Here is a 26142-nt window from a genome sequence, read left to right as displayed (position 1 = left end):
GAAGTTTTATTTAATCATTTTCACTTTGGGAGAAGAGCAAGAAAGGTGAAAGAAGATGGATAAATAAACCTTATTGTATGTGAGCTGGATCACCAGTTAAATCAGGTTTGTGGTTTTTAGTCAAATGTGTACATTTTAATGAAGCCTTAGCTTTTTCAACTCAGTTATTTTTTATTTATTTTCTTGAATGTCTTAATTCATGTATTCATGTTTTGCATCGTGGGTCAGAGAGAACCACGCTTTCATTTATGCTGTATGTCTCAACACATGCATATTTAAATTAGATTATTATTAAATTAGCTATTAGATTGTATAATTCTGAGTTTGAAGGGCAGGAGTGAAAGTATCATGATGTTCTATTCTATGTTAGTCTTTGTATCCTTTGTTATTTTTCTTTGATCTATGTTCTTTATCTTTAGACTTAGATTGTATCATCTTGTTCTTTCTCTTTATTTCTCTTTGTTCTTATTTTTAATTTTTACTTGTATGAATAATTGCTGTATTGCTGTGTCTAATTGGAAAAAAACAATTTCCCTAAGGAGACCTCCTGAGGGATCAATAAAGTTCTACCTACCCTCGGCCCGCCCGCTGGATCTAATGCACTTTCAATCCTGTAATAATGACACAAGTGAAGCTGTGTGAATACTTATACACTTTACTTGATGAAATACATTTCAAGTTAACCTAACCTAACTTAACTTAACTTAACTTAACCTGACCTAACCTAACTTAACCTGACCTAACTTAACCTGACCTAACTTAACCTGACCTAACTTAACCTGACCTAACCTAACCTAACCTAACCTAATTTAACCTGATCTAACTTAACCTGACCTAACTTAACCTAACCTAACTTAACCTGACCTAACTTAACCTGACCTAACTTAACCTAACCTAACTTAACCTGACCTAACTTAACCTGACCTAACTTAACCTGACCTAACCTAACCTAACTTAACCTGACCTAACTTAACCTGACCTAACCTAACCTAACCTAACTTAACCTGACCTAACTTAACCTGACCTAACTTAACCTAACCTAACTTAACCTGACCTAACTTAACCTGACCTAACTTAACCTGACCTAACTTAACCTGACCTAACCTAACCTAACCTAACTTAACCTGACCTAATTTAACCTGACCTAACTTAACCTGACCTAACCTAACCTAACCTAACTTAACCTGACCTAACTTAACCTGACCTAACTTAACCTGACCTAACTTAACCTGACCTAACTTAACCTAACCTAACTTAACCTGACCTAACTTAACCTGACCTAACCTAACCTAACCTAACTTAACCTGACCTAACTTAACCTGACCTAACTTAACCTAACCTAACTTAACCTAACCTAACTTAACCTGACCTAACTTAACCTAACCTAACCTAACCTAACCTAACTTAACTTGACCTAACTTAACCTGACTTAACTTAACTTGACCTAACTTAACCTGACCTAACTTAACCTGACCTAACCTAACCTAACCTAACTTAACCTGACCTAACTTAACCTGACCTAACTTAACCTGACCTAACTTAACCTGACCTAACTTAACTTGACCTAACTTAACCTGACTTAACTTAACTTGACCTAACTTAACCTGACCTAACTTAACCTGACCTAACTTAACCTGACCTAACTTAACCTAACCTAACTTAACTTAACTTAACCTGACCTAACCTAACTTAACCTGACCTAACTTAACCTGACCTAACTTAACCTGACCTAACTTAACTTGACCTAACTTAACCTGACTTAACTTAACTTGACCTAACTTAACCTGACCTAACTTAACCTGACCTAACCTAACCTAACCTAACTTAACCTGACCTAACTTAACCTGACCTAACTTAACCTGACCTAACTTAACCTGACCTAACTTAACTTGACCTAACTTAACCTGACTTAACTTAACTTGACCTAACTTAACCTGACCTAACCTAACCTGACCTAACTTAACCTAACCTAACTTAACCTGACCTAACTTAACCTGACCTAACTTAACCTGACTTAACTTAACTTGACCTAACTTAACCTGACCTAACTTAACCTGACCTAACCTAACCTAACCTAACTTAACCTGACCTAACTTAACCTGACCTAACTTAACCTGACCTAACTTAACTTGACCTAACTTAACCTGACTTAACTTAACTTGACCTAACTTAACCTGACCTAACTTAACCTGACCTAACTTAACCTGACCTAACTTAACCTGACCTAACCTAACCTAACCTAACTTAACCTGACCTAACTTAACCTAACCTAACTTAACCTGACCTAACCTAACTTAACCTGACCTAACTTAACCTGACCTAACTTAACCTGACCTAACTTAACTTAACTTAACCTGACCTAACCTAACTTAACCTGACCTAACTTAACCTGACCTAACTTAACCTGACCTAACTTAACTTGACCTAACTTAACCTGACTTAACTTAACTTGACCTAACTTAACCTGACCTAACTTAACCTGACCTAACCTAACCTAACCTAACTTAACCTGACCTAACTTAACCTGACCTAACTTAACCTGACCTAACTTAACCTGACCTAACTTAACCTGACCTAACTTAACCTAACCTAACCTTTATGTGTGACGTCATCACCTGGTGGATCTAAGACACTAAGGTAGACACGCTCGTTACGTTGACACTTTTCTGTGGTGAAGGATCAGTTCGAGTTCATCTCCGGAGGCACGAGTCGCATCTTCTCAGCCGCGGTGAGTCAAACCACTGAGTGTGATGCTGTCCAGGGAGTTTTTCCACCTTTAATACTTTTAATAACTTCATTTTCGTTCAGGTTTAATGAGTATATTGGTATTAAATATTCGGAACAGGGCGCGACCCGGACTTGACTTTGTTTTCCTCCACATTCCAGCCTCTGCTCTCAGATATTATTTGCTGGAAATTGGATCGAGAGAAAATATTTCCCACAGCGAGCAGAACAATGTTATGACAAGTCCTCGGAATAACAGCAGGTTGATCTGCAGCTCGGGTCCTTCAGGGGGTTCGGGGTTTGACCGGCAGGTGTTTTTTTGGGGGGTTTTGAACAGGAAGGAAATCCTTTTTTTTTTAAGTCCTCCACTGTATCTCACAACCACACCTTAACCAGGTCCAGGACGCGCATCTAACATCCTTCCATCTTCTACCTCCAGGTGAGTGTGTTTTCAAGATTATACAACGATGTCCGGTAGTTGTCAGTAACATTTGAACATTATTCTGATGATGGACAAACTTAAAGCGCGCAAGTTTCATTTAAAATGTATAAAAACACGTCGAGGGTAAAAAAGAAAATAAGCAAAAACACCCAAATGTATTTGAAAATGACTGATATTTATGTTGATTATCGTTTACATTCTAACGTTTAACACACGTGGGCAAACTTTCTGCGTCATATTATACAGCCTTTAGTATATAGTCTGTTAGGGACCGTCAATGAATGAATACTTTGACGAACGTTAACATAAAATAAATATTTAAAAAATATTTTGAGAAGTGCACAGTTAAAATAATGAATACATATTAAGAATATCGTTTAGTTCTATGATCTTAAAGGGATTTTGATTGATTTTATCGCAACATCTGGAAGCTATTGAGAAAAAACACCAACAATTACATATAAATATTTATTAAAAATATTTTGAGAAGTGAATTGTAAAAACAATGAATACATATGAAGTGTTTTTTCTATTCACCTCTCCATTTTAATTTTCATATGTTATCGTCTGTAAAATTCATTGACGGTCCCATAAATAAACAGACCTCTGGCAGTTCTTTCAGCCGCTTAAATATCAACTAACTTCCCCGTGGTTAAGTAAGTACATTCACTTGTACTATGAGTATACTTATTTTATACCAAAATGTAAGTAGTACACTTGAAGTTTACTTTTGAGATCTTAGCGAATAGTAGTATATTCAAGTGTACTTTAAGTGTACTTATTTTATACCAAAATGTAAGTAGTACACTTGAAGTTTACTTTTGAGATCTTAGCGAATAGTAGTATATTCAAGTGTACTTTAAGTGTACTTATTTTATACCAAAAGGTAAGAAGTACACTTGAAGGTTGCTTTTGACATCTTAGCGAATAGTAGTATATTCAAGTGTACTTTAAGTGTACTTATTTTATACCAAAATGTAAGTAGTACACTTGAAGTTTACTTTTGAGATCTTAGCGAATAGTAGTATATTCAAGTGTACTTTAAGTGTACTTATTTTATACCAAAAGGTAAGAAGTACACTTGAAGGTTACTTTTGACATTTTAGCGAATAGTAGTATATTCAAGTGTACTTTAAGTGTACTTATTTTATACCAAAAGGTAAGAAGTACACTTGAAGGTTGCTTTTGACATCTTAGCGAATAGTAGTATATTCAAGTGTACTTTAAGTGTACTTATTTTATACCAAAATGTAAGTAGTACACTTGAAGTTTACTTTTGAGATCTTAGCGAATAGTAGTATATTCAAGTGTACTTTAAGTGTACTTATTTTATACCAAAAGGTAAGAAGTACACTTGAAGGTTACTTTTGACATTTTAGCAAATAGTAGTATATTCAAGTGTACTTTAAGTGTACTTATTTTATACCAAAAGGTAAGAAGTACACTTGAAGGTTGCTTTTGACATCTTAGCAAATAGTAGTCTATTCAAGTTTACTATAAGTATATTATTTTACACCTAAACGTAAGAAGTATACTTTTGACATCTTAGCAAATAGTAGTATACTTGAGTATACTTATTATATACGTACATTGAAGTAAACTTGAAGTTTACCTTTATCATCCCTGAGCAAGATAAAGAAAATTGAAGATACTTGTTGTATCTTTAATTATTCTGGAGGTAAAGAGAGGATCTATAAACTATAGATTTCGGAGTGAATACTTGGTTCACTGGGAGTATACTTGAAAGTAAAGTTCTGAACTTAAAAGATAGATAGTGAAAATGATAGATCTGAAAAGGATCTGCAGAGAAGAAGGGAAAAATCCCCTAAATTAAAATGATCATCTTGTGGCTTCCACCGAATTTCCTCCACACTTCCTCCACGTGGCCATGGAAACCGTTCACGCTCAGATCACTGTGGTGTGGAAAGAACCTTAAAGTAGTTATTGAGAGGTGGATTTATTCAAACCTGCACGGCCCGCCCACTGGATCTAATGCACTTTCAATCCTGTAATAATGACACAAGTGAAGCTGTGTGAATACTTATACACTTTACTTGATGAAATACATTTCAAGTCTATTTTAAGTATATTTTAAGTATATTTTAAGCATATATTAAGTATATTTTAAGTATATTTAAGGCATATTTTGAGTATATTTTAAGCATATTTTAAGTATATTTAAAGCATGTATTAAATATATTTAAAGCATATTTTAAGTGTATTTTAAGTATACTACTTTTTGCTAAGGGCGATCGAATATTATCAGAGTGAGAAACTTTTTTTTAAGACTCCCTACTGTTGTTTCCTCCTATGATTATTTTGGTTTAATTTTAGCTGCTAATCTTCATTGTGTTTGTCTATTATTCCCAATGATTTTATCATCTCCCATCATCATCATCATCATCATCATCATCATCATCATCATGATCCCACCCCTTCCTCTCCCTCCCTCCCTATCTCCCCCTCTCTCTCTCTCTGCAGCTGTAAGGAATGAACACACACCCTCTCACACACACCCTCTCACACACACACTCTCTCTCACACACTCGCTGGTTTCCTTCATCATGACACAGTCTCCGATCTCCCCTCAGGTTCCTGACCGACTGGACCTCCTCCTTCACGACGGTCTCCGGACAGTTTTCCGGACCACCTGGACAGCATGAGTGTGACGGGGAAGAACGCCGGAGCGGCGAGCGGCTGGCGTCGCTTCTTGAACATGGTCCGCTGGAGAAAAGGTACCAGTTTGTCATCTTCGTTCTCGGGTCGGACTCTCTTGGCTGTGATCACTGTCGTCCAGAACACGTCCATCATCATCAGCCTCAAGCGTCTCAAACTGTCTTGTATCTACTCGAGCCCGGTTCTGGCTTAAGACGATGGATTTGGAAAATGCCTTCTGGGAAATAATGGACAGCAAATGTGTTTTTTTTTGTGAGGTTCTGGCTCTTGTTCAAGAAAGTCGATCAAACGTGGTTCAGGTCACGCTAGTGTGTGATTGACTGACAGAAACGAAAGTGTCACTTCTTCCTCTGAGAAGCATGTGCTCCATATTCAGGTACTTTGTGGTTAAATACATTTGTGAGTGGACGGGTCTGCAGTGGTGTCGCTCTTCAGGCTTGTGTTGACCGTCAGGAGGTGTTGTTGACACCAGAGGCTGAAGTTCACGTGCTGGACAGTGTTGGTTGACCTGTGACCTGTGACCTGTGAGTGTAATAATCGCTGATATCGAAGGAATGTATTGGAAGGTGGAGTCCGTTTGTTTTTTTTATCTCGTTCTTGTTTGCCACGAAGCGTTGGGTAAAGTTTGTGGGTCTGCTTTCGTCTCCTGTGTGCGACGCTTCTTTTTGGACGTGTCTTTCAAATGTTGTCTGGTTCGGTCCACGCTGAACTGGACTGAGCTGGACCGGTGCTGCTCACGAGTCGAGACCAGAGCTCCAGAGGAGATGTTGAGTCCGAGCTGTATTTTAAAAAGTATTTGAGTCCGAACGTCACGTTTTAATCGTCCCGACAACAACACATTCCTTGATCCTGCTCGACACGGATCACATTTCAAAGTCCAGCGTTTCATTGAGATTAACGTGGACCTGGAGCGTCGGTTCTGAGCCTCAGCTTCAGGTTTCCCCGCATTCCTATGGAGATACCTCAGCGATATTGACAGTAGACCCCCCCCCCCCCCCCACATCCTACTGTCAGTACCTGGCAAGTTACTACAAATATTGTAATAGTAGTATATTCAAGTGTACTATAAGTATACTTATTTTATACTAAAATGTAATAGTACACTTGAAGGTTACTTTTGACATCTTAGCAAATAGTAGTATATTCAAGTGTACTATAAGTATACTTATTTTATACTAAAATGTAATAGTACACTTGAAGGTTACTTTTGACATCTTAGCAAATAGTAGTATATTCAAGTGTACTATAAGTATAATTATTTTATACTAAAATGTAATAGTACACTTGAAGGTTACTTTTGAAATCTTAGCAAATAGTAGTATATTCAAGTGTACTATAAGTATACTTATTTTATACTAAAATGTAATAGTACACTTGAAGGTTACTTTTGACATCTTAGCAAATAGTAGTATATTCAAGTGTACTATAAGTATACTTATTTTATACTAAAATGTAATAGTACACTTGAAGGTTACTTTTGACATCTTAGCAAATAGTAGTATATTCAAGTGTACTATAAGTATAATTATTTTATACTAAAATGTAATAGTACACTTGAAGGTTACTTTTGACATCTTAGCAAATAGTAGTATATTCAAGTGTACTATAAGTATACTTATTTTATACTAAAATGTAATAGTACATTTGAAGGTTACTTTTGACATCTTAGCAAATAGTAGTATATTCAAGTGTACTATAAGTATACTTATTTTATACTAAAATGTAATAGTACACTTGAAGGTTACTTTTGACATCTTAGCAAATAGTAGTATATTTAAGTGTACTTAAATATACTTATTCTAATTCTTATTTTTAATTGATTCCTCCTCTTCAGACTCAATGCACTGAAACTTTTTTTTAAAGCATTTAATAAAGTTATTCCTTAATCTCACTAGCAATATTATTAAATGACCCTTAAATAGTTGACAGGCTAAACAGGAAATAAACATTTGCGCAGCTTTTTTCCTCTTACGCTACTCTTGCGTCATTCATTTGTATAATAAAGAACTTTATTCAAAATGAAATTCACATTGTTGTTCTGAGTAAAATATACATTTATTAGATTAGTTTAGATTGGATAAACTGTATTGATCCCTCTGGAGCTCTCCTTCAGGAGAAAGTTTTTCCAGCACAAAAGTACAATAATAGAAAGTGAAAGATAACACAATCTAAATATAAAGATAAAGAACATAGATCAAAGAAAAATAACAAATAAAAGGATAAACTAATAACACGAGCAATAAATGAGTCACAGGTTCGAAAGCGAAAATCACCTAAAATTAACCAGAAACCAAAGAACAACAGAGAGCAGTATGGGTGATTTCATTATGAACCACGGTCAACCACTTCCTGTCAGGGAGTCTGTGTGTGTGTGTGTGTGCGAGGAAGTCCGTGTGTGTGTGTGTGTGTGCGAGGAAGTCCGTGTGTGTGTGTGTTTTGTGTGTGTGAAGTCTCAGAAAACTCCCACTTGTCTTTCCTCCCATCCTGCTACATTCCAATCCTTCCTCCTGCGTCACAGACTGTTTCCCGAAGTAAATCCCTCAAAATAAAGGTGAAAAAAAACAACAACAGTGAACGACGAGGAGTGACCGACCACAGGGGTCAAGAAGCACATGAGGGTGATCTCTATGACTCATGTTTTTTAAATGGCGTCAGTCGTTCACCAGCGACTCACTGAAAACATCTGAGTCACAGATGACGTTATTGGCTCTCGGATGATTGACATGTGGTCCATGAAGAGACTTTGCAACAGTTCACTTCTGGAGTAAGTAAGTAAGTAATAGTTATTTGTAAAGATCTTTCTAGACCAGGGTCACAAAGTGCTTGAACAATTAAAAAACAATACACAGTTAAAATATATACTTTAAAAGATCAAGACACACAAGACAAGCACAGGAGTCTCAGAAAATCAGGGAAAAGCCTGAACAAATAAAAACATCTTCAGATTTTTCTTGAAGGAGTCAGTAGATCATCAAACACAGATGTTTCTTGAAGGAGTCAGTAGATCATCAAACACAGATGTTTCTTGAAGGAGTCAGTAGATCATCAAACACAGATGTTTCTTGAAGGAGTCAGTAGATCATCAAACACAGATGTTTCTTGAAGGAGTCAGTAGATCATCAAACACAGATGTTTCTTGAAGGAGTCAGTAGATCATCAAACACAGATGTTTCTTGAAGGAGTCAGTAGATCATCAAACACAGATGTTTCTTTAAGGAGTCAGTAGATCATCAAACACAGATGTTTCTTGAAGGAGTCAGTAGATCATCAAACACAGATGTTTCTTGAAGGAGTCAGTAGATCATTAAACACAGATGTTTCTTGAAGGAGTCAGTAGATCATCAAACACAGATGTTTCTTGAAGGAGTCAGTAGATCATCAAACACAGATGTTTCTTGAAGGAGTCAGTAGATCATCAAACACAGATGTTTCTTGAAGGAGTCAGTAGATCATCAAACACAGATGTTTCTTGAAGGAGTCAGTAGATCATCAAACACAGATGTTTCTTGAAGGAGTCAGTAGATCATCAAACACAGATGTTTCTTGAAGGAGTCAGTAGATCATCAAACACAGATGTTTCTTGAAGGAGTCAGTAGATCATCAAACACAGAGATGTTTCTTGAAGGAGTCAGTAGATCATCAAACACAGAGAAGGTTCCAAAGCTTAGGAGCAACAGTCTGGAAGGATTTCTCTCCTCTGGTCCAGAAGCGTGTTCAGGAACCATCAGTAGATTCTGATCCACAGACCTCAGAGCCCGAGCTGGGGTGTAAGTCTGGATCAGATCACTGATGGAAGGTCTGACCATGAATAGATCTGGAAGTAAGAACCAGAATTTTAAAGTTGATCCTGAAAGAAACTGGAAGCTAGTGAAGAGTTTTAAGGATCAGAGAAATGTGAGTTCTTCTACTAGAGCGGCTCAGAATTCTGGCTGCAGAGTTTTGTATCTGCAGGCGAGAAGATCCTTCTTGTTTGGACACAAAAATAAACTGTTACAATAGTGTTGACGACACGAACACATGTTCAGAGTGAGCTATAAAGACGAGTCCTCAAAGGTGTTTGTGTTGTTGAGCTGCACACCTGTCATTAAACACCTGGAACTCACTCTCTGAGGAGGACGACGGTGACGTAACACTCTTTGTTCTACACACAACCGTGGACCTGAGACACACCAAAGATCCAGCTTCCCCAAAAAGCATCTCGAAGGTCACCCACGTTGACCTACATTCCAGCTCCCGGAAGGTCCAACCTGAAGTCGGGACATTTCTCAGATTCCTGTAGCGGAGACGCCGCCGCGCTTAATTGACATTCCATCGGAATAAAAGACGAGAAGAAGTGTTCGTGGAGCGACTTCACCACCAGAAGAATCCACGTGTGGAGCTCACGGTCCTCCTGCTGGGTCAGCACCACCATCACATGAGGCGGGGTCACGACCTGTCGCGTCTCTCGATGACCGATGGAGGCCTGTGGCGGACAGAAGACGAGAAGAAACCTTCTGCGCTGAAGGTTCTGAAAGTATGGTTGAAAAGTGGAATCTTTTGGCTGCAAGTTCGGATCAAAGAGGAACTGAACTGTCAGTCGCTCTGGAATCTGAGGAATTCCGCCTCCCATTAAGATCTTTCTTCGGGTTTCAATGTACGATGGACAAGCTTGGGAGATGAGAGCCATGAGGGGAGGCTGGTCAGGGTTTCCTTTCCCTTGATCCTCCTGGTGATAACACCACAAACACCGCAGTGGAAACTCATGTGAGCGGCAAATAAAACACTGAGGTATTTAAAATCAAATGGTAGAAACACATCGAGCCAAATAAGTAGAAGATGTTCTTTCCCGTCAGCTGGGGTCACACCTTAAATAAAGAACTTAGACAACCTCTTGCTTCGTTCAATCACAGCTGCATAAAGGAAGTGTCATAAGAGACACATTTTCTGAGAATCATACACCACACATAGTAGTGTCTGTGGCTTGATCCGTTGTGGTGAACCCTCTGAAGTTTGTTTTTACTGCGTAGTTAGAAAAAAAAAACACAAAATTTTAATAAAATAAAGATCGAAAAATTAGGTGTTTATTAAAAAACAAAAACACAATCTTGATTAAAAAAAATACGATCTTGATTAAATACGTGTACGAAAACACAATCTTGATTAAAAAAAAATACAATCTTGATTAAATACGTGTACGAAAACACAATCTTGATTAAAAAAAAATACAATCTTGATTAAATACGTGTACGAAAACACAATCTTGATTAAAAAAAATACAATCTTGATTAAATACGTGTACGAAAACACAATCTTGATTAAAAAAAAATACAATCTTGATTAAATACGTGTACGAAAACACAATCTTGATTAAAAAAAAATACAATCTTGATTAAATACGTATACGAAAACACAATCTTGATTAAAAAAAATACAATCTTGATTAAATACGTGTACGAAAACACAATCTTGATTAAAAAAAAATACAATCTTGATTAAATACGTATACGAAAACACAATCTTGATTAAAAAAAAATACAATCTTGATTAAATACGTGTACGAAAACACAATCTTGATTAAAAAAAATACGATCTTGATTAAATACGTGTACGAAAACACAATCTTGATTAAAAAAAATACAATCTTGATTAAATACGTATACGAAAACACAATCTTGATTAAAAAAAATACAATCTTGATTAAATACGTGTACGAAAACACAATCTTGATTAAAAAAAAATACAATCTTGATTAAATACGTATACGAAAACACAATCTTGATTAAAAAAAAATACAATCTTGATTAAATACGTGTACGAAAACACAATCTTGATTAAAAAAAATACGATCTTGATTAAATACATATACGAAAACACAATCTTGATTAAAAAAAATACAATCTTGATTAAATACGTGTGCGAAAACACAATCTTGATTAAAAAAAATACAATCTTGATTAAATACATATACGAAAACACAATCTTGATTAAAAAAAATACAATCTTGATTAAATACGTGTACGAAAACACAATCTTGATTAAAAAAAATACGATCTTGATTAAATACATATACGAAAACACAATCTTGATTAAAAAAAAATACAATCTTGATTAAATACGTATACGAAAACACAATCTTGATTAAAAAAAAATACAATCTTGATTAAATACATATACGAAAACACAATCTTGATTAAAAAAAAATACAATCTTGATTAAATACGTGTACGAAAACACAATCTCGATTAAAAAAAAATACAATCTTGATTAAATACGTATACGAAAACACAATCTTGATTAAAAAAAATACGATCTTGATTAAATACGTGTACGAAAACACAATCTTGATTGAAAAAAAATACAATCTTGATTAAATACGTGTACGAAAACACAATCTTGATAAAAAAAAAATACAATCTTGATTAAATACGTGTACGAAAACACAATCTTGATTAAAAAAAAATACAATCTTGATTAAATACGTGTACGAAAACACAATCTTGATTAAAAAAAATACAATCTTGATTAAATACGTGTACGAAAACACAATCTTGATTAAAAAAAAATACAATCTTGATTAAATACGTGTACGAAAACACAATCTTGATTAAAAAAAAATACAATCTTGATTAAATACGTGTACGAAAACACAATCTTGATTAAAAAAAATACAATCTTGATTAAATACGTGTACGAAAACACAATCTTCATTAAAAAAATACAATCTTGATTAAATACGTGTACGAAAACACAATCTTGATTAAAAAAAAATACAATCTTGATTAAATACGTATACGAAAACACAATCTTGATTAAATACGTGTACGAAAACACAATCTTGATTAAAAAAAAATACAATCTTGATTAAATACGTATACGAAAACACAATCTTGATTAAATACGTGTACGAAAACACAATCTTGATTAAAAAAAAATACAATCTTGATTAAATACGTGTACGAAAACACAATCTTGATTAAAAAAAAATACAATCTTGATTAAATACGTGTACGAAAACACAATCTTGATTAAGAAAAAAATACAATCTTGATTAAATACGTGTACGAAAACACAATCTTGATTAAAAAAAAATACAATCTTGATTAAATACGTATACGAAAACACAATCTTGATTAAAAAAATACAATCTTGATTAAATACGTATACGAAAACACAATCTTGATTAAAAAAATACAATCTTGATTAAATACGTGTACGAAAACACAATCTTGATTTAAAAAAATACAATCTTGATTAAATACGTGTACGAAAACACAATCTTGATTAAAAAAAAATACAATCTTGATTAAATACGTGTACGAAAACACAATCTTGATTAAAAAAAAATACAATCTTGATTAAATACGTGTACGAAAACACAATCTTGATTAAAAAAAATACAATCTTGATTAAATACGTGTACGAAAACACAATCTTGATTAAAAAAAAATACAATCTTGATTAAATACGTGTACGAAAACACAATCTTGATTAAAAAAAATACAATCTTGATTAAATACATATACGAAAACACAATCTTGATTAAAAAAATACAATCTTGATTAAAAATATATATACGAAAACACAATCTTGATTAAAAAAAAATACAATCTTGATTAAATACGTGTACGAAAACACAATCTTGATTAAAAAAAATACAATCTTGATTAAATACGTGTACGAAAACACAATCTTGATTAAAAAAATACAATCTTGATTAAATACGTATACGAAAACACAATCTTGATTAAAAAAAAATACAATCTTGATTAAATACATATACGAAAACACAATCTTGATTAAAAGAAAATACAATCTTGATTAAATACGTGTACGAAAACACAATCTTGATTAAAAAAAAATACAATCTTGATTAAATACGTGTACGAAAACACAATCTTGATTAAAAAAAAATACAATCTTGATTAAATACGTATACGAAAACACAATCTTGATTAAAAAAAAATACAATCTTGATTAAATACATATACGAAAACACAATCTTGATTAAAAGAAAATACAATCTTGATTAAATACGTGTACGAAAACACAATCTTGATTAAAAAAAAATACAATCTTGATTAAATACGTGTACGAAAACACAATCTTGATTAAAAAAAAATACAATCTTGATTAAATACGTATACGAAAACACAATCTTGATTAAAAAAAAATACAATCTTGATTAAATACATATACGAAAACACAATCTTGATTAAAAGAAAATACAATCTTGATTAAATACGTATACGAAAACACAATCTTGATTAAAAAAAAATACAATCTTGATTAAATACGTATACGAAAACACAATCTTGATTAAAAAAAAATACAATCTTGATTAAATACGTATACGAAAACACAATCTTGATTAAAAAAAAATACAATCTTGATTAAATACGTGTACGAAAACACAATCTTGATTAAAAAAAAATACAATCTTGATTAAATACGTATACGAAAACACAATCTTGATTAAAAAAAATACAATCTTGATTAAATACGTGTACGAAAACACAATCTTGATTAAAAAAAATACAATCTTGATTAAATACGTGTACGAAAACACAATCTTGATTAAAAAAAAATACAATCTTGATTAAATACGTGTAAGAAAACACAATCTTGATTAAAAAAAAATACAATCTTGATTAAATACGTGTACGAAAACACAATCTTGATTAAAAAAAATACAATCTTGATTAAATACGTGTACGAAAACACAATCTTGATTAAAAAAAATACAATCTTGATTAAATACGTGTACGAAAACACAATCTTGATTAAAAAAAAATACAATCTTGATTAAATACGTGTACGAAAACACAATCTTGATTAAAAAAAAATACAATCTTGATTAAATACGTGTACGAAAACACAATCTTGATTAAAAAAAATACAATCTTGATTAAATACGTATACGAAAACACAATCTTGATAAAACACAAAGTATGTTCTTGATTACATACGAGATACGAAAAGACACCGTTTTTTAAAATACAAAACCACAGAAACACCATCTTGACAGGAACTACAATCTAACCTGCAACATGGTGATGATGATCTTCTCTTCACAGGCAAAGACGAGCGAGACTCGGTGCTGGACGGCAAGGTGGTCCTGACCAAGGTCAAGTCCTTGACCGACTCCAGCGAGACGACGGCGTCGCAGGACGAGCGGCGAGCGCGAGCATCTGCAGCGACGGCTTCACGCCACGACGCGGTGGAGGTTCCTCTGGACGACGGTTCCTGCCAGAAGGACGAAGGACCGCTGCAGGTGGACTGCTCCTCCACTCACCTGGCCACGGTCGTGTTGTCGGCGACACAGCCGACCGAGGACAAGGCGGAGTCCGACTCCGGAGTGGAGCTGCCCAGCGGAGCCAATTCATCCACCACCCGCTCCAACTCGGAGCAGAGCTTCCACAGCCTGGAGTCCTCCTGCCGCTCCTCGGACGTGTCCTCCAGACTCCCGACCCCCGATCCAGGCCCGTGCGAGGAGAATCCTTCGCATCCACTTCTGTCTTCTGCCGACCCGGTGCAGGTGGACGAGGACGAGCCCAGCGAGGACTCTGGAATCCCCTCGCAAGACGACCTTGACACGCGTGAGGTCACGGAGGACGAGCCGGGGTCTGAAGGAAGCGGAATATCGGACAGTCTGGAGGAGTACATGGACCAGTGCTGCCGGATCAGTGAGGTACGAGAACTTTCCTTCGTGTTCTGGGACACTTTTTTCAATCTTGATTTCAAAATCCCTTCACACTGACACACCGGAGACACTTTGGCATCAACACGACTCAATGAGTCATTTCTTGTCGCTTTTCCAGACCAGGGTCACAAAGCGCTTAAACAATCAAAACAATATTCAATAAAGTACATACTTTAAAGTTCAAGATAATACTGAGAACAACACAGGAGTTTGAGAAATTCAAGGAAAAGCCTGAACAAATAGAAACGTCTTAAGATGTTTCTTAAAGGAGTCAGTAGATCCATCAAGTGTAAAGAGAGAGAAGATCGTTCCAAAGCTTAGGAGCAACAGTCTGGAAGGATTTCTCTCCTCTGGTCCTGAAGTTCAGGAACCATCAGTAGATTCTGATCCACAGACCTCAGAGCCCGAGCTGGGGTGTAAGTCTGGATCAGATCACTGATGGAAGGTCTGACCATGAATAGATCTGAAAGTAAGAACCAGAATTTTAAAGTTGATCCTGAAAGAAACTGGAAGCCAGTGAAGAGAGAAACGAAAGATGTACATTCTTGTACAGGAAGTAACATCGGGTCAATGACTCAAAGCACATCCTGTTCTTCACTCTCTTGATTGGCTTCCAGTCTCCTTTTGAATCATTCTTTTGCTTTTAATGTTTGTTTTTAGAGCTTCATGATCATATTAATCTGAGCTTTTACCTGTTTGTGATCCAGGAAGAGCTCTGAGGTCCAACAGGTCAAACTGGCCTCTTCAAATCATTTATTTAGGGTGGCTTTAATACCGGGCGGTAGACACTTTTAAAAAAAGAAATCTTTTATCGTATTTTATCTTATTTTATTTTGAGATTCAAGAAATTCAAGAGCAGCTTTATTCTCCAGTACATATTGTTAAACATACATAGAATTTTCCATGGTTCTGGGCGACTTCGAAATTGGTAGCAAAATAAGAATAGGTATAAACAATATATACAGAATATAAAAGATAAATAATAATAATAATTAACAACCGTCAAACAGTGCAATGAAGGAACCATTTTATTGCATTACTGTTGGTATGTGTGTGAAATTTTAAATGATTTTTATTAAAGTTTAATCTAAAAGGTCTTGTAGAGAAGATTCCAGTGATATAAGTATCACATTCCTGCGATAAATATGAAGAAAGTTATGGACTATTATAACCCATGCAAATGCACTAATGTCTGGTCAAACTCCTCAATACTAATCAATACTAATCAATACTAATCAATACTAATCAATGGGCGTGACCTCTTTGTTAAACCTGACTTTCAAAATGTCATAACTTGCTCAATATTAACTTTATTTTGAAATGGTTGGTGTCATTGGAGAGCTTAAGAAAGAAACAGATTAATTGTGTGTATTAATGATGTCAATATTTTTTAATCAGTCAATTAAAGATCAAGTAGAAAAAAAAGGCTCTAAAAATATGCATAGAAAAAGCAAAATAAAATCCCAGATTGAACAAACACACCATAAGTTGTTTAAATATTTATACTGTATATTTAAACGACTTGTATATATACATTCAGAATCTTCAGAAAACATATATGTTTCTTGTGGTATCAAGTGTTTAAATATAAAACAATGGAAACATAAAGTACACTTACGGTGTATTTAGTTCGATTAAATTCATGAAATTAGCGTTCGGAAGTGACGGAAAAACATCAGGAAACACGTCAGGCTTGATGGATGATGTCATCGTCCATGATGGAAAAGTAGTTTGTCCGGTGACTTGTCTCTGGTGTACTTGTCAAATACATACCTTTAGATTATTGGATAGAATCAGTGAAGTCAACAATGAACCAACCCTTTAGTAAAAGTCTATGCCTGCACTTAACCAAAAAAATGCAGAGTCATCAGGTTTTTGACAGCTATATTAGTTTGAAGGTTCTTTCTGAAGCCGACCAGGTGACAGGTGAGCTCCAGGTGAGCTGCAGGTGAGCTCCAGGTGAGCTCCAGGTGAGCTCCAAGTCATGTCATGTTTCTGAACACAGCAGCCTTTTCAGCAGCAGCGGTTCATTGTGTTGGGAAAGTTGAAGGTGGTTTTGGTAAAACAGGATGTCGCTCTAGGAAGTGGTCTTGAAAGCGCAGCTGACCTCACTTCCTGCTTTTGTGGAGACCTTTTCTTTCTTTGTAAAACATTTTTGTGTTACTATGATCCACAGACGCAGCAGTTGTCGCGCAGCACTCAGGGGTCAGGGGTCGTGCACATCTTCCAGCAGCTGGAGAAGATCGGTCGCCTGCAGGCCAAGCTGCAGCTGGAGCGAGAGATGGCGGCCAGGAAAGAGGTGAGTTTTTGTTTTCGGGGAAAAAACAGAAATTCCAGGAGAAGACTGCACCCCGACTTCCTGCCCCTGCACCTCAGTCATGGTTGTGTAATCTGTGTGAGGGAGGACACACACCCACACAAGCGTGTGTGTTCATGTGTGTGATCCAGACTCACACATGTGTTCTGCTTCACCAGGAGTTCTTCCGGCAGCGATGCAAGTGTGGCGCCGCCGCTCTGGCCTACAAGGATCCGGGTCGACCAGGACCAGGACCAGGACCAGGACCCGACCCGGCGCCACGCCGCGACTTCTCCTGCCACAGGGCTCTGTTCAGAACCGGTGAGAGATCCTGCATGAAAACATGCTTCCGGGTTTGAACAAGTGTCGGTCAGTTTGTGTAGGAAGTTGTGCGTCCTCGTCGCTGAAACACAAAGTTGTGTATTAATGTGCGTGAGGAATCTATCATGTTGAAACTTCTTATGTCGTCACCTGACCGTCTGTGCGGCGCTTGATTGGCTTAAGAGTTTGTTTCCAGGTCTTCGGGTCACCGTGACCCGGAGATAACACAAGGGGTTAAAGGGTGAAAGTTGCTCAGTACTGGAGGCGACACTAAGAAACCAACATTTTTATATTTAAAGGTTTAAGACTCGTTCAGAGACCGACTCGTTCAGAGACTGACTCGTTCAGAGACTGACTCGTTCAGAGACTGACTCGTTCAGAGACCGACTCGTTCAGAGACCGACTCGTTCAGAGACCGACTCGTTCAGAGACCGACTCGTTCAGAGACCGGCTCGTTCAGAGACCGGCTCGTTCAGAGACCGACTCGTTCAGAGACCGACTCGTTCAGAGACCGACTCGTTCAGCGACCGACTCGTTCAGAGACCGACTCGTTCAGAGACCGACTCGTTCAGAGACCGACTCGTTCAGAGACCGACTCGTTCAGAGACTGACTTGTTCAGAGACCGAACTGTTCAGAGACTGAATCGTTCAGAGACTGAATCGTTCAGAGACCGACTCGTTCAGAGACCGACTCGTTCAGAGACCGACTCGTTCAGAGACCGACTCGTCCAGAGACCGACTTGTTCAGAGACCGACTCGTTCAGAGACCGACTTGTTCAGAGACCGACTTGTTCAGAGACCGACTCGTTCAGAGACCGACTCGTTCAAATCTGACCGACTCGTTCAGAGACCGACTCGTTCAGAGGCCGACTCGTTCAGAGACCGACTTGTTCAGAGACCGACTCGTTCAGAGACCGACTCGTTCAGAGACCGACTTGTTCAGAGACCGAATCGTTCAGAGACCGACTCGTTCAACGACTGACCGACTCGTTCAGAGACCGACTCGTTCAGAGACCGACTCGTTCAGAGACCGACTCGTTCAGAGACTTACTGACTCGTTCAAAGACTGACTGACTCGTTCAAAGACTGACTGACTCGTTCAAAGACTGACCGACTCGTTCAGAGACTGACCGACTCGTTCAGAGACCGACTCGTTCAGAGACCGACTCGTTCAGAGACCGACTTGTTCAGAGACCGACTCGTTCAGAGACTGACTGACTCGTTCAAAGACTGACTGACTCGTTCAAAGACTGACTGACTCGTTCAAAGACTGACTGACTCGTTCAAAGACTGACTGACTCGTTCAAAGACTGACTGACTCGTTCAAAGACTGACTGACTCGTTCAAAGACTGACCGACTCGTTCAGAGACTGACCGACTAGTTCAGAGACCGACTCGTTCAGAGACTGACTGACTCGTTCAGAGACTGACTGACTCGTTCAGAGACTGACTGACTTGTTCAGAGACTGACTCGTTCAGAGACTGACTGACTCGTTCAGAGACTGACTGACTCGTTCAGAGACTGACTGACTCGTTCAGAGACCGACTCGTTCAGAGACCGACTCGTTCAGAGACTGACCGACTCGTTCAGAGACCGACTCGCAACGTCTTATGTTCTAACATTTTCTGTAACTTGTGTTTCCAGACTCCAGTCCTCCGTCCGACTCGCACTGTGACTCGGACGATGAAGAAATCTTTGTGATGGACAGCCTGGTGTCTCATCAGAGGGTGAGTTGAAGTCTTCATGTTCCAGTCATTTCAACCGAGTCTTCATGTGAGCGTGTCGTGTGCAGAGCGACAAGAAAACGTGGAGTATGTGTGAAGAACCAGCGCGACCTCTGTGGACGACCTCGGCTGCTCTGAAGACGTCGTGTCCTCAGTTGTACAGGTGAGTGTCAAATACAACCTTTATCAAATACAACCTTTATCAAATACAACCATTATCAAATACAACCTTTATCAAATACAACCTTTATCAAATACAACCTTTATCAAATACAACCTTTATCAAATACAACCTTTATCAAATACAACCATTATCAAATACAACCTTTATCAAATACAACCTTTATCAAATACAACCTTTATCAAATACAACCATTATCAAATACAACCTTTATCAAATACAACCTTTATCAAATACAACCTTTATCAAATACAACCATTATCAAATACAACCTTTATCAAATACAACCTTTATCAAATACAACCTTTATCAAATACAACCTTTATCAAATACAACCATTATCAAATACAACCTTTATCAAATACAACCTTTATCAAATACAACCTTTATCAAATACAACCATTATCAAATACAACCTTTATCAAATACAACCTTTATCAAATACAACCTTTATCAAATACAACCATTATCAAATACAACCTTTATCAAATACAACCTTTATCAAATACAACCATTATCAAATACAACCTTTATCAAATACAACCTTTATCAAATACAACCTTTATCAAATACAACCATTATCAAATACAACCTTTATCAAATACAACCATTATCAAATACAACCATTATCAAATACAACCTTTATCAAATACAACCATTATCAAATACAACCATTATCAAATACAACCTTTATCAAATACAACCTTTATCAAATACAACCTTTATCAAATACAACCTTTATCAAATACAACCATTATCAAATACAACCTTTATCAAATACAACCTTTATCAAATACAACCTTTATCAAATACAACCATTATCAAATACAACCATTATCAAATACAATCTTTATCAAATACAACCTTTATCAAATACAACCTTTATCAAATACAACCTTTATCAAATACAAGCTTTATCAAATACAAGCTTTATCAAATACAACCATTATCAAATACAACCTTTATCAAATACAATCTTTATCAAATACAACCTTTATCAAATACAACCTTTATCAAATACAACCTTTATCAAATACAACCTTTATCAAATACAACCTTTATCAAATACAACCTTTATCAAATACAACCTTTATCAAATACAACCATTATCAAATACAACCTTTATCAAATACAACCATTATCAAATACAACCATTATCAAATACAACCTTTATCAAATACAACCTTTATCAAATACAACCTTTATCAAATACAACCATTATCAAATACAACCTTTATCAAATACAATCTTTATCAAATACAACCTTTATCAAATACAACCTTTATCAAATACAACCTTTATCAAATACAAGCTTTATCAAATACAACCATTATCAAATACAACCTTTATCAAATACAATCTTTATCAAATACAACCTTTATCAAATACAACCTTTATCAAATACAACCTTTATCAAATACAACCATTATCAAATACAAGCTTTATCAAATACAACCATTATCAAATACAACCTTTATCAAATACAACCTTTATCAAATACAACCATTATCAAATACAACCTTTATCAAATACAACCTTTATCAAATACAACCTTTATCAAATACAACCATTATCAAATGCAACCTTTATCAAATACAACCATTATCAAATACAACCATTATCAAATACAACCTTTATCAAATACAACCTTTATCAAATACAACCTTTATCAAATACAACCATTATCAAATACAACCTTTATCAAATACAACCTTTATCAAATACAACCTTTATCAAATACAAGCTTTATCAAATACAACCATTATCAAATACAACCTTTATCAAATACAACCTTTATCAAATACAACCTTTATCAAATACAACCTTTATCAAATACAACCATTATCAAATACAACCTTTATCAAATACAATCTTTATCAAATACAACCTTTATCAAATACAACCTTTATCAAATACAACCTTTATCAAATACAACCATTATCAAATACAAGCTTTATCAAATACAACCTTTATCAAATACAACCTTTATCAAATACAACCATTATCAAATACAACCTTTATCAAATACAACCTTTATCAAATACAACCTTTATCAAATACAACCATTATCAAATACAACCTTTATCAAATACAACCTTTATCAAATACAACCTTTATCAAATACAACCATTATCAAATACAACCTTTATCAAATACAACCATTATCAAATACAACCTTTATCAAATACAACCTTTATCAAATACAACCATTATCAAATACAACCTTTATCAAATACAACCTTTATCAAATACAACCTTTATCAAATACAACCATTACCAAATACAACCTTTATCAAATACAACCATTATCAAATACAACCATTATCAAATACAACCTTTATCAAATACAACCTTTATCAAATACAACCATTACCAAATACAACCTTTATCAAATACAACCATTATCAAATACAACCTTTATCAAATACAACCTTTATCAAATACAACCATTATCAAATACAAGCTTTATCAAATACAACCTTTATCAAATACAACCTTTATCAAATACAACCATTATCAAATACAAGCTTTATCAAATACAACCTTTATCAAATACAACCTTTATCAAATACAACCATTATCAAATACAACCTTTATCAAATACAACCTTTATCAAATACAACCTTTATCAAATACAACCATTATCAAATACAACCTTTATCAAATACAACCATTATCAAATACAACCTTTATCAAATACAACCTTTATCAAATACAACCTTTATCAAATACAACCATTATCAAATACAACCTTTATCAAATACAACCTTTATCAAATACAACCTTTATCAAATACAACCTTTATCAAATACAACCTTTATCAAATACAACCATTATCAAATACAACCTTTATCAAATACAACCTTTATCAAATACAACCTTTATCAAATACAACCATTATCAAATACAACCTTTATCAAATACAACCTTTATCAAATACAACCTTTATCAAATACAACCATTATCAAATACAACCTTTATCAAATACAACCTTTATCAAATACAACCATTATCAAATACAACCTTTATCAAATACAACCTTTATCAAATACAACCTTTATCAAATACAACCATTATCAAATACAACCTTTATCAAATACAACCATTATCAAATACAACCATTATCAAATACAACCTTTATCAAATACAACCATTATCAAATACAACCATTATCAAATACAACCTTTATCAAATACAACCTTTATCAAATACAACCTTTATCAAATACAACCTTTATCAAATACAACCATTATCAAATACAACCTTTATCAAATACAACCTTTATCAAATACAACCTTTATCAAATACAACCATTATCAAATACAACCATTATCAAATACAATCTTTATCAAATACAACCTTTATCAAATACAACCTTTATCAAATACAACCTTTATCAAATACAAGCTTTATCAAATACAAGCTTTATCAAATACAACCATTATCAAATACAACCTTTATCAAATACAATCTTTATCAAATACAACCTTTATCAAATACAACCTTTATCAAATACAACCTTTATCAAATACAACCTTTATCAAATACAACCTTTATCAAATACAACCTTTATCAAATACAACCTTTATCAAATACAACCTTTATCAAATACAACCATTATCAAATACAACCTTTATCAAATACAACCATTATCAAATACAACCATTATCAAATACAACCTTTATCAAATACAACCGTTATCAAATACAACCTTTATCAAATACAACCTTTATCAAATACAACCTTTATCAAATACAACCATTATCAAATACAACCTTTATCAAATACAACCTTTATCAAATACAACCTTTATCAAATACAACCATTATCAAATACAACCTTTATCAAATACAATCTTTATCAAATACAACCTTTATCAAATACAACCTTTATCAAATACAACCTTTATCAAATACAAGCTTTATCAAATACAACCATTATCAAATACAACCTTTATCAAATACAATCTTTATCAAATACAACCTTTATCAAATACAACCTTTATCAAATACAACCTTTATCAAATACAACCATTATCAAATACAAGCTTTATCAAATACAACCATTATCAAATACAACCTTTATCAAATACAACCTTTATCAAATACAACCATTATCAAATACAACCTTTATCAAATACAACCTTTATCAAATACAACCTTTATCAAATACAACCATTATCAAATGCAACCTTTATCAAATACAACCATTATCAAATACAACCATTATCAAATACAACCTTTATCAAATACAACCATTATCAAATACAACCATTATCAAATACAACCTTTATCAAATACAACCTTTATCAAATACAACCATTATCAAATACAACCTTTATCAAATACAACCTTTATCAAATACAACCTTTATCAAATACAAGCTTTATCAAATACAACCATTATCAAATACAACCTTTATCAAATACAACCTTTATCAAATACAACCATTATCAAATACAACCTTTATCAAATACAATCTTTATCAAATACAACCTTTATCAAATACAACCTTTATCAAATACAACCTTTATCAAATACAACCATTATCAAATACAAGCTTTATCAAATACAACCTTTATCAAATACAACCTTTATCAAATACAACCATTATCAAATACAACCTTTATCAAATACAACCTTTATCAAATACAACCTTTATCAAATACAACCATTATCAAATACAACCTTTATCAAATACAACCTTTATCAAATACAACCTTTATCAAATACAACCATTATCAAATACAACCTTTATCAAATACAACCATTATCAAATACAACCTTTATCAAATACAACCTTTATCAAATACAACCATTATCAAATACAACCTTTATCAAATACAACCTTTATCAAATACAACCTTTATCAAATACAACCATTACCAAATACAACCTTTATCAAATACAACCATTATCAAATACAACCATTATCAAATACAACCTTTATCAAATACAACCATTATCAAATACAACCATTATCAAATACAACCTTTATCAAATACAACCTTTATCAAATACAACCTTTATCAAATACAACCTTTATCAAATACAACCATTATCAAATACAACCTTTATCAAATACAACCTTTATCAAATACAACCTTTATCAAATACAACCATTATCAAATACAACCTTTATCAAATACAATCTTTATCAAATACAACCTTTATCAAATACAACCTTTATCAAATACAAGCTTTATCAAATACAACCATTATCAAATACAACCTTTATCAAATACAATCTTTATCAAATACAACCTTTATCAAATACAACCTTTATCAAATACAAGCTTTATCAAATACAACCTTTATCAAATACAACCTTTATCAAATACAACCTTTATCAAATACAACCATTATCAAATACAACCTTTATCAAATACAACCTTTATCAAATACAACTTTTATCAAATACAACCATTATCAAATACAACCATTATCAAATACAATCTTTATCAAATACAACCATTATCAAATACAACCATTATCAAATACAATCTTTATCAAATACAACCTTTATCAAATACAACCATTATCAAATACAACCTTTATCAAATACAACCATTATCAAATACAACCATTATCAAATACAATCTTTATCAAATACAACCTTTATCAAATACAACTTTTATCAAATACAACCTTTATCAAATACAACCTTTATCAAATACAACCTTTATCAAATACAACCATTATCAAATACAACCTTTATCAAATACAACCTTTATCAAATACAACCTTTATCAAATACAACCATTATCAAATACAACCTTTATCAAATACAACCTTTATCAAATACAACCTTTATCAAATACAACCATTATCAAATACAACCTTTATCAAATACAACCTTTATCAAATACAACCTTTATCAAATACAACCTTTATCAAATACAACCATTATCAAATACAACCTTTATCAAATACAACCTTTATCAAATACAACCATTATCAAATACAACCTTTATCAAATACAACCTTTATCAAATACAACCTTTATCAAATACAACCTTTATCAAATACAACCATTATCAAATACAAACATTATCAAATACAACCATTATCAAATACAACCTTTATCAAATACAACCA

General features: G+C 34.3%; 1 protein-coding gene across 1 annotated transcript in view; it reads left to right on the top strand.

Annotated features, from left to right (window-relative positions):
* Positions 1-3141: 3141 nt before the first annotated feature.
* LOC148069081 (uncharacterized) overlaps positions 3142-26142 on the top strand; it is a 26449-nt gene continuing 3448 nt past the window's right edge. The window contains exons 1-7 of the mRNA XM_087802512.1: positions 3142-3163; positions 5758-5901; positions 14896-15509; positions 17698-17820; positions 17997-18138; positions 19784-19866; positions 19932-20026. Of these exons, the coding sequence (XP_087658638.1) occupies positions 5826-5901; positions 14896-15509; positions 17698-17820; positions 17997-18138; positions 19784-19866; positions 19932-20026 (1133 nt within the window). The 5' untranslated portion in view covers positions 3142-3163; positions 5758-5825. The remainder of the gene's footprint in view (positions 3164-5757; positions 5902-14895; positions 15510-17697; positions 17821-17996; positions 18139-19783; positions 19867-19931; positions 20027-26142) is intronic.

The sequence above is a fragment of the Callionymus lyra genome, chromosome 11, assembly GCF_982586985.1.
Source record: "Callionymus lyra chromosome 11, fCalLyr1.hap1.1, whole genome shotgun sequence".
NCBI lineage: Eukaryota > Metazoa > Chordata > Actinopteri > Syngnathiformes > Callionymidae > Callionymus > Callionymus lyra.
Note: the sequence above shows the minus strand (reverse complement) of the source record. Positions and strands in the feature narration are given on the sequence as shown.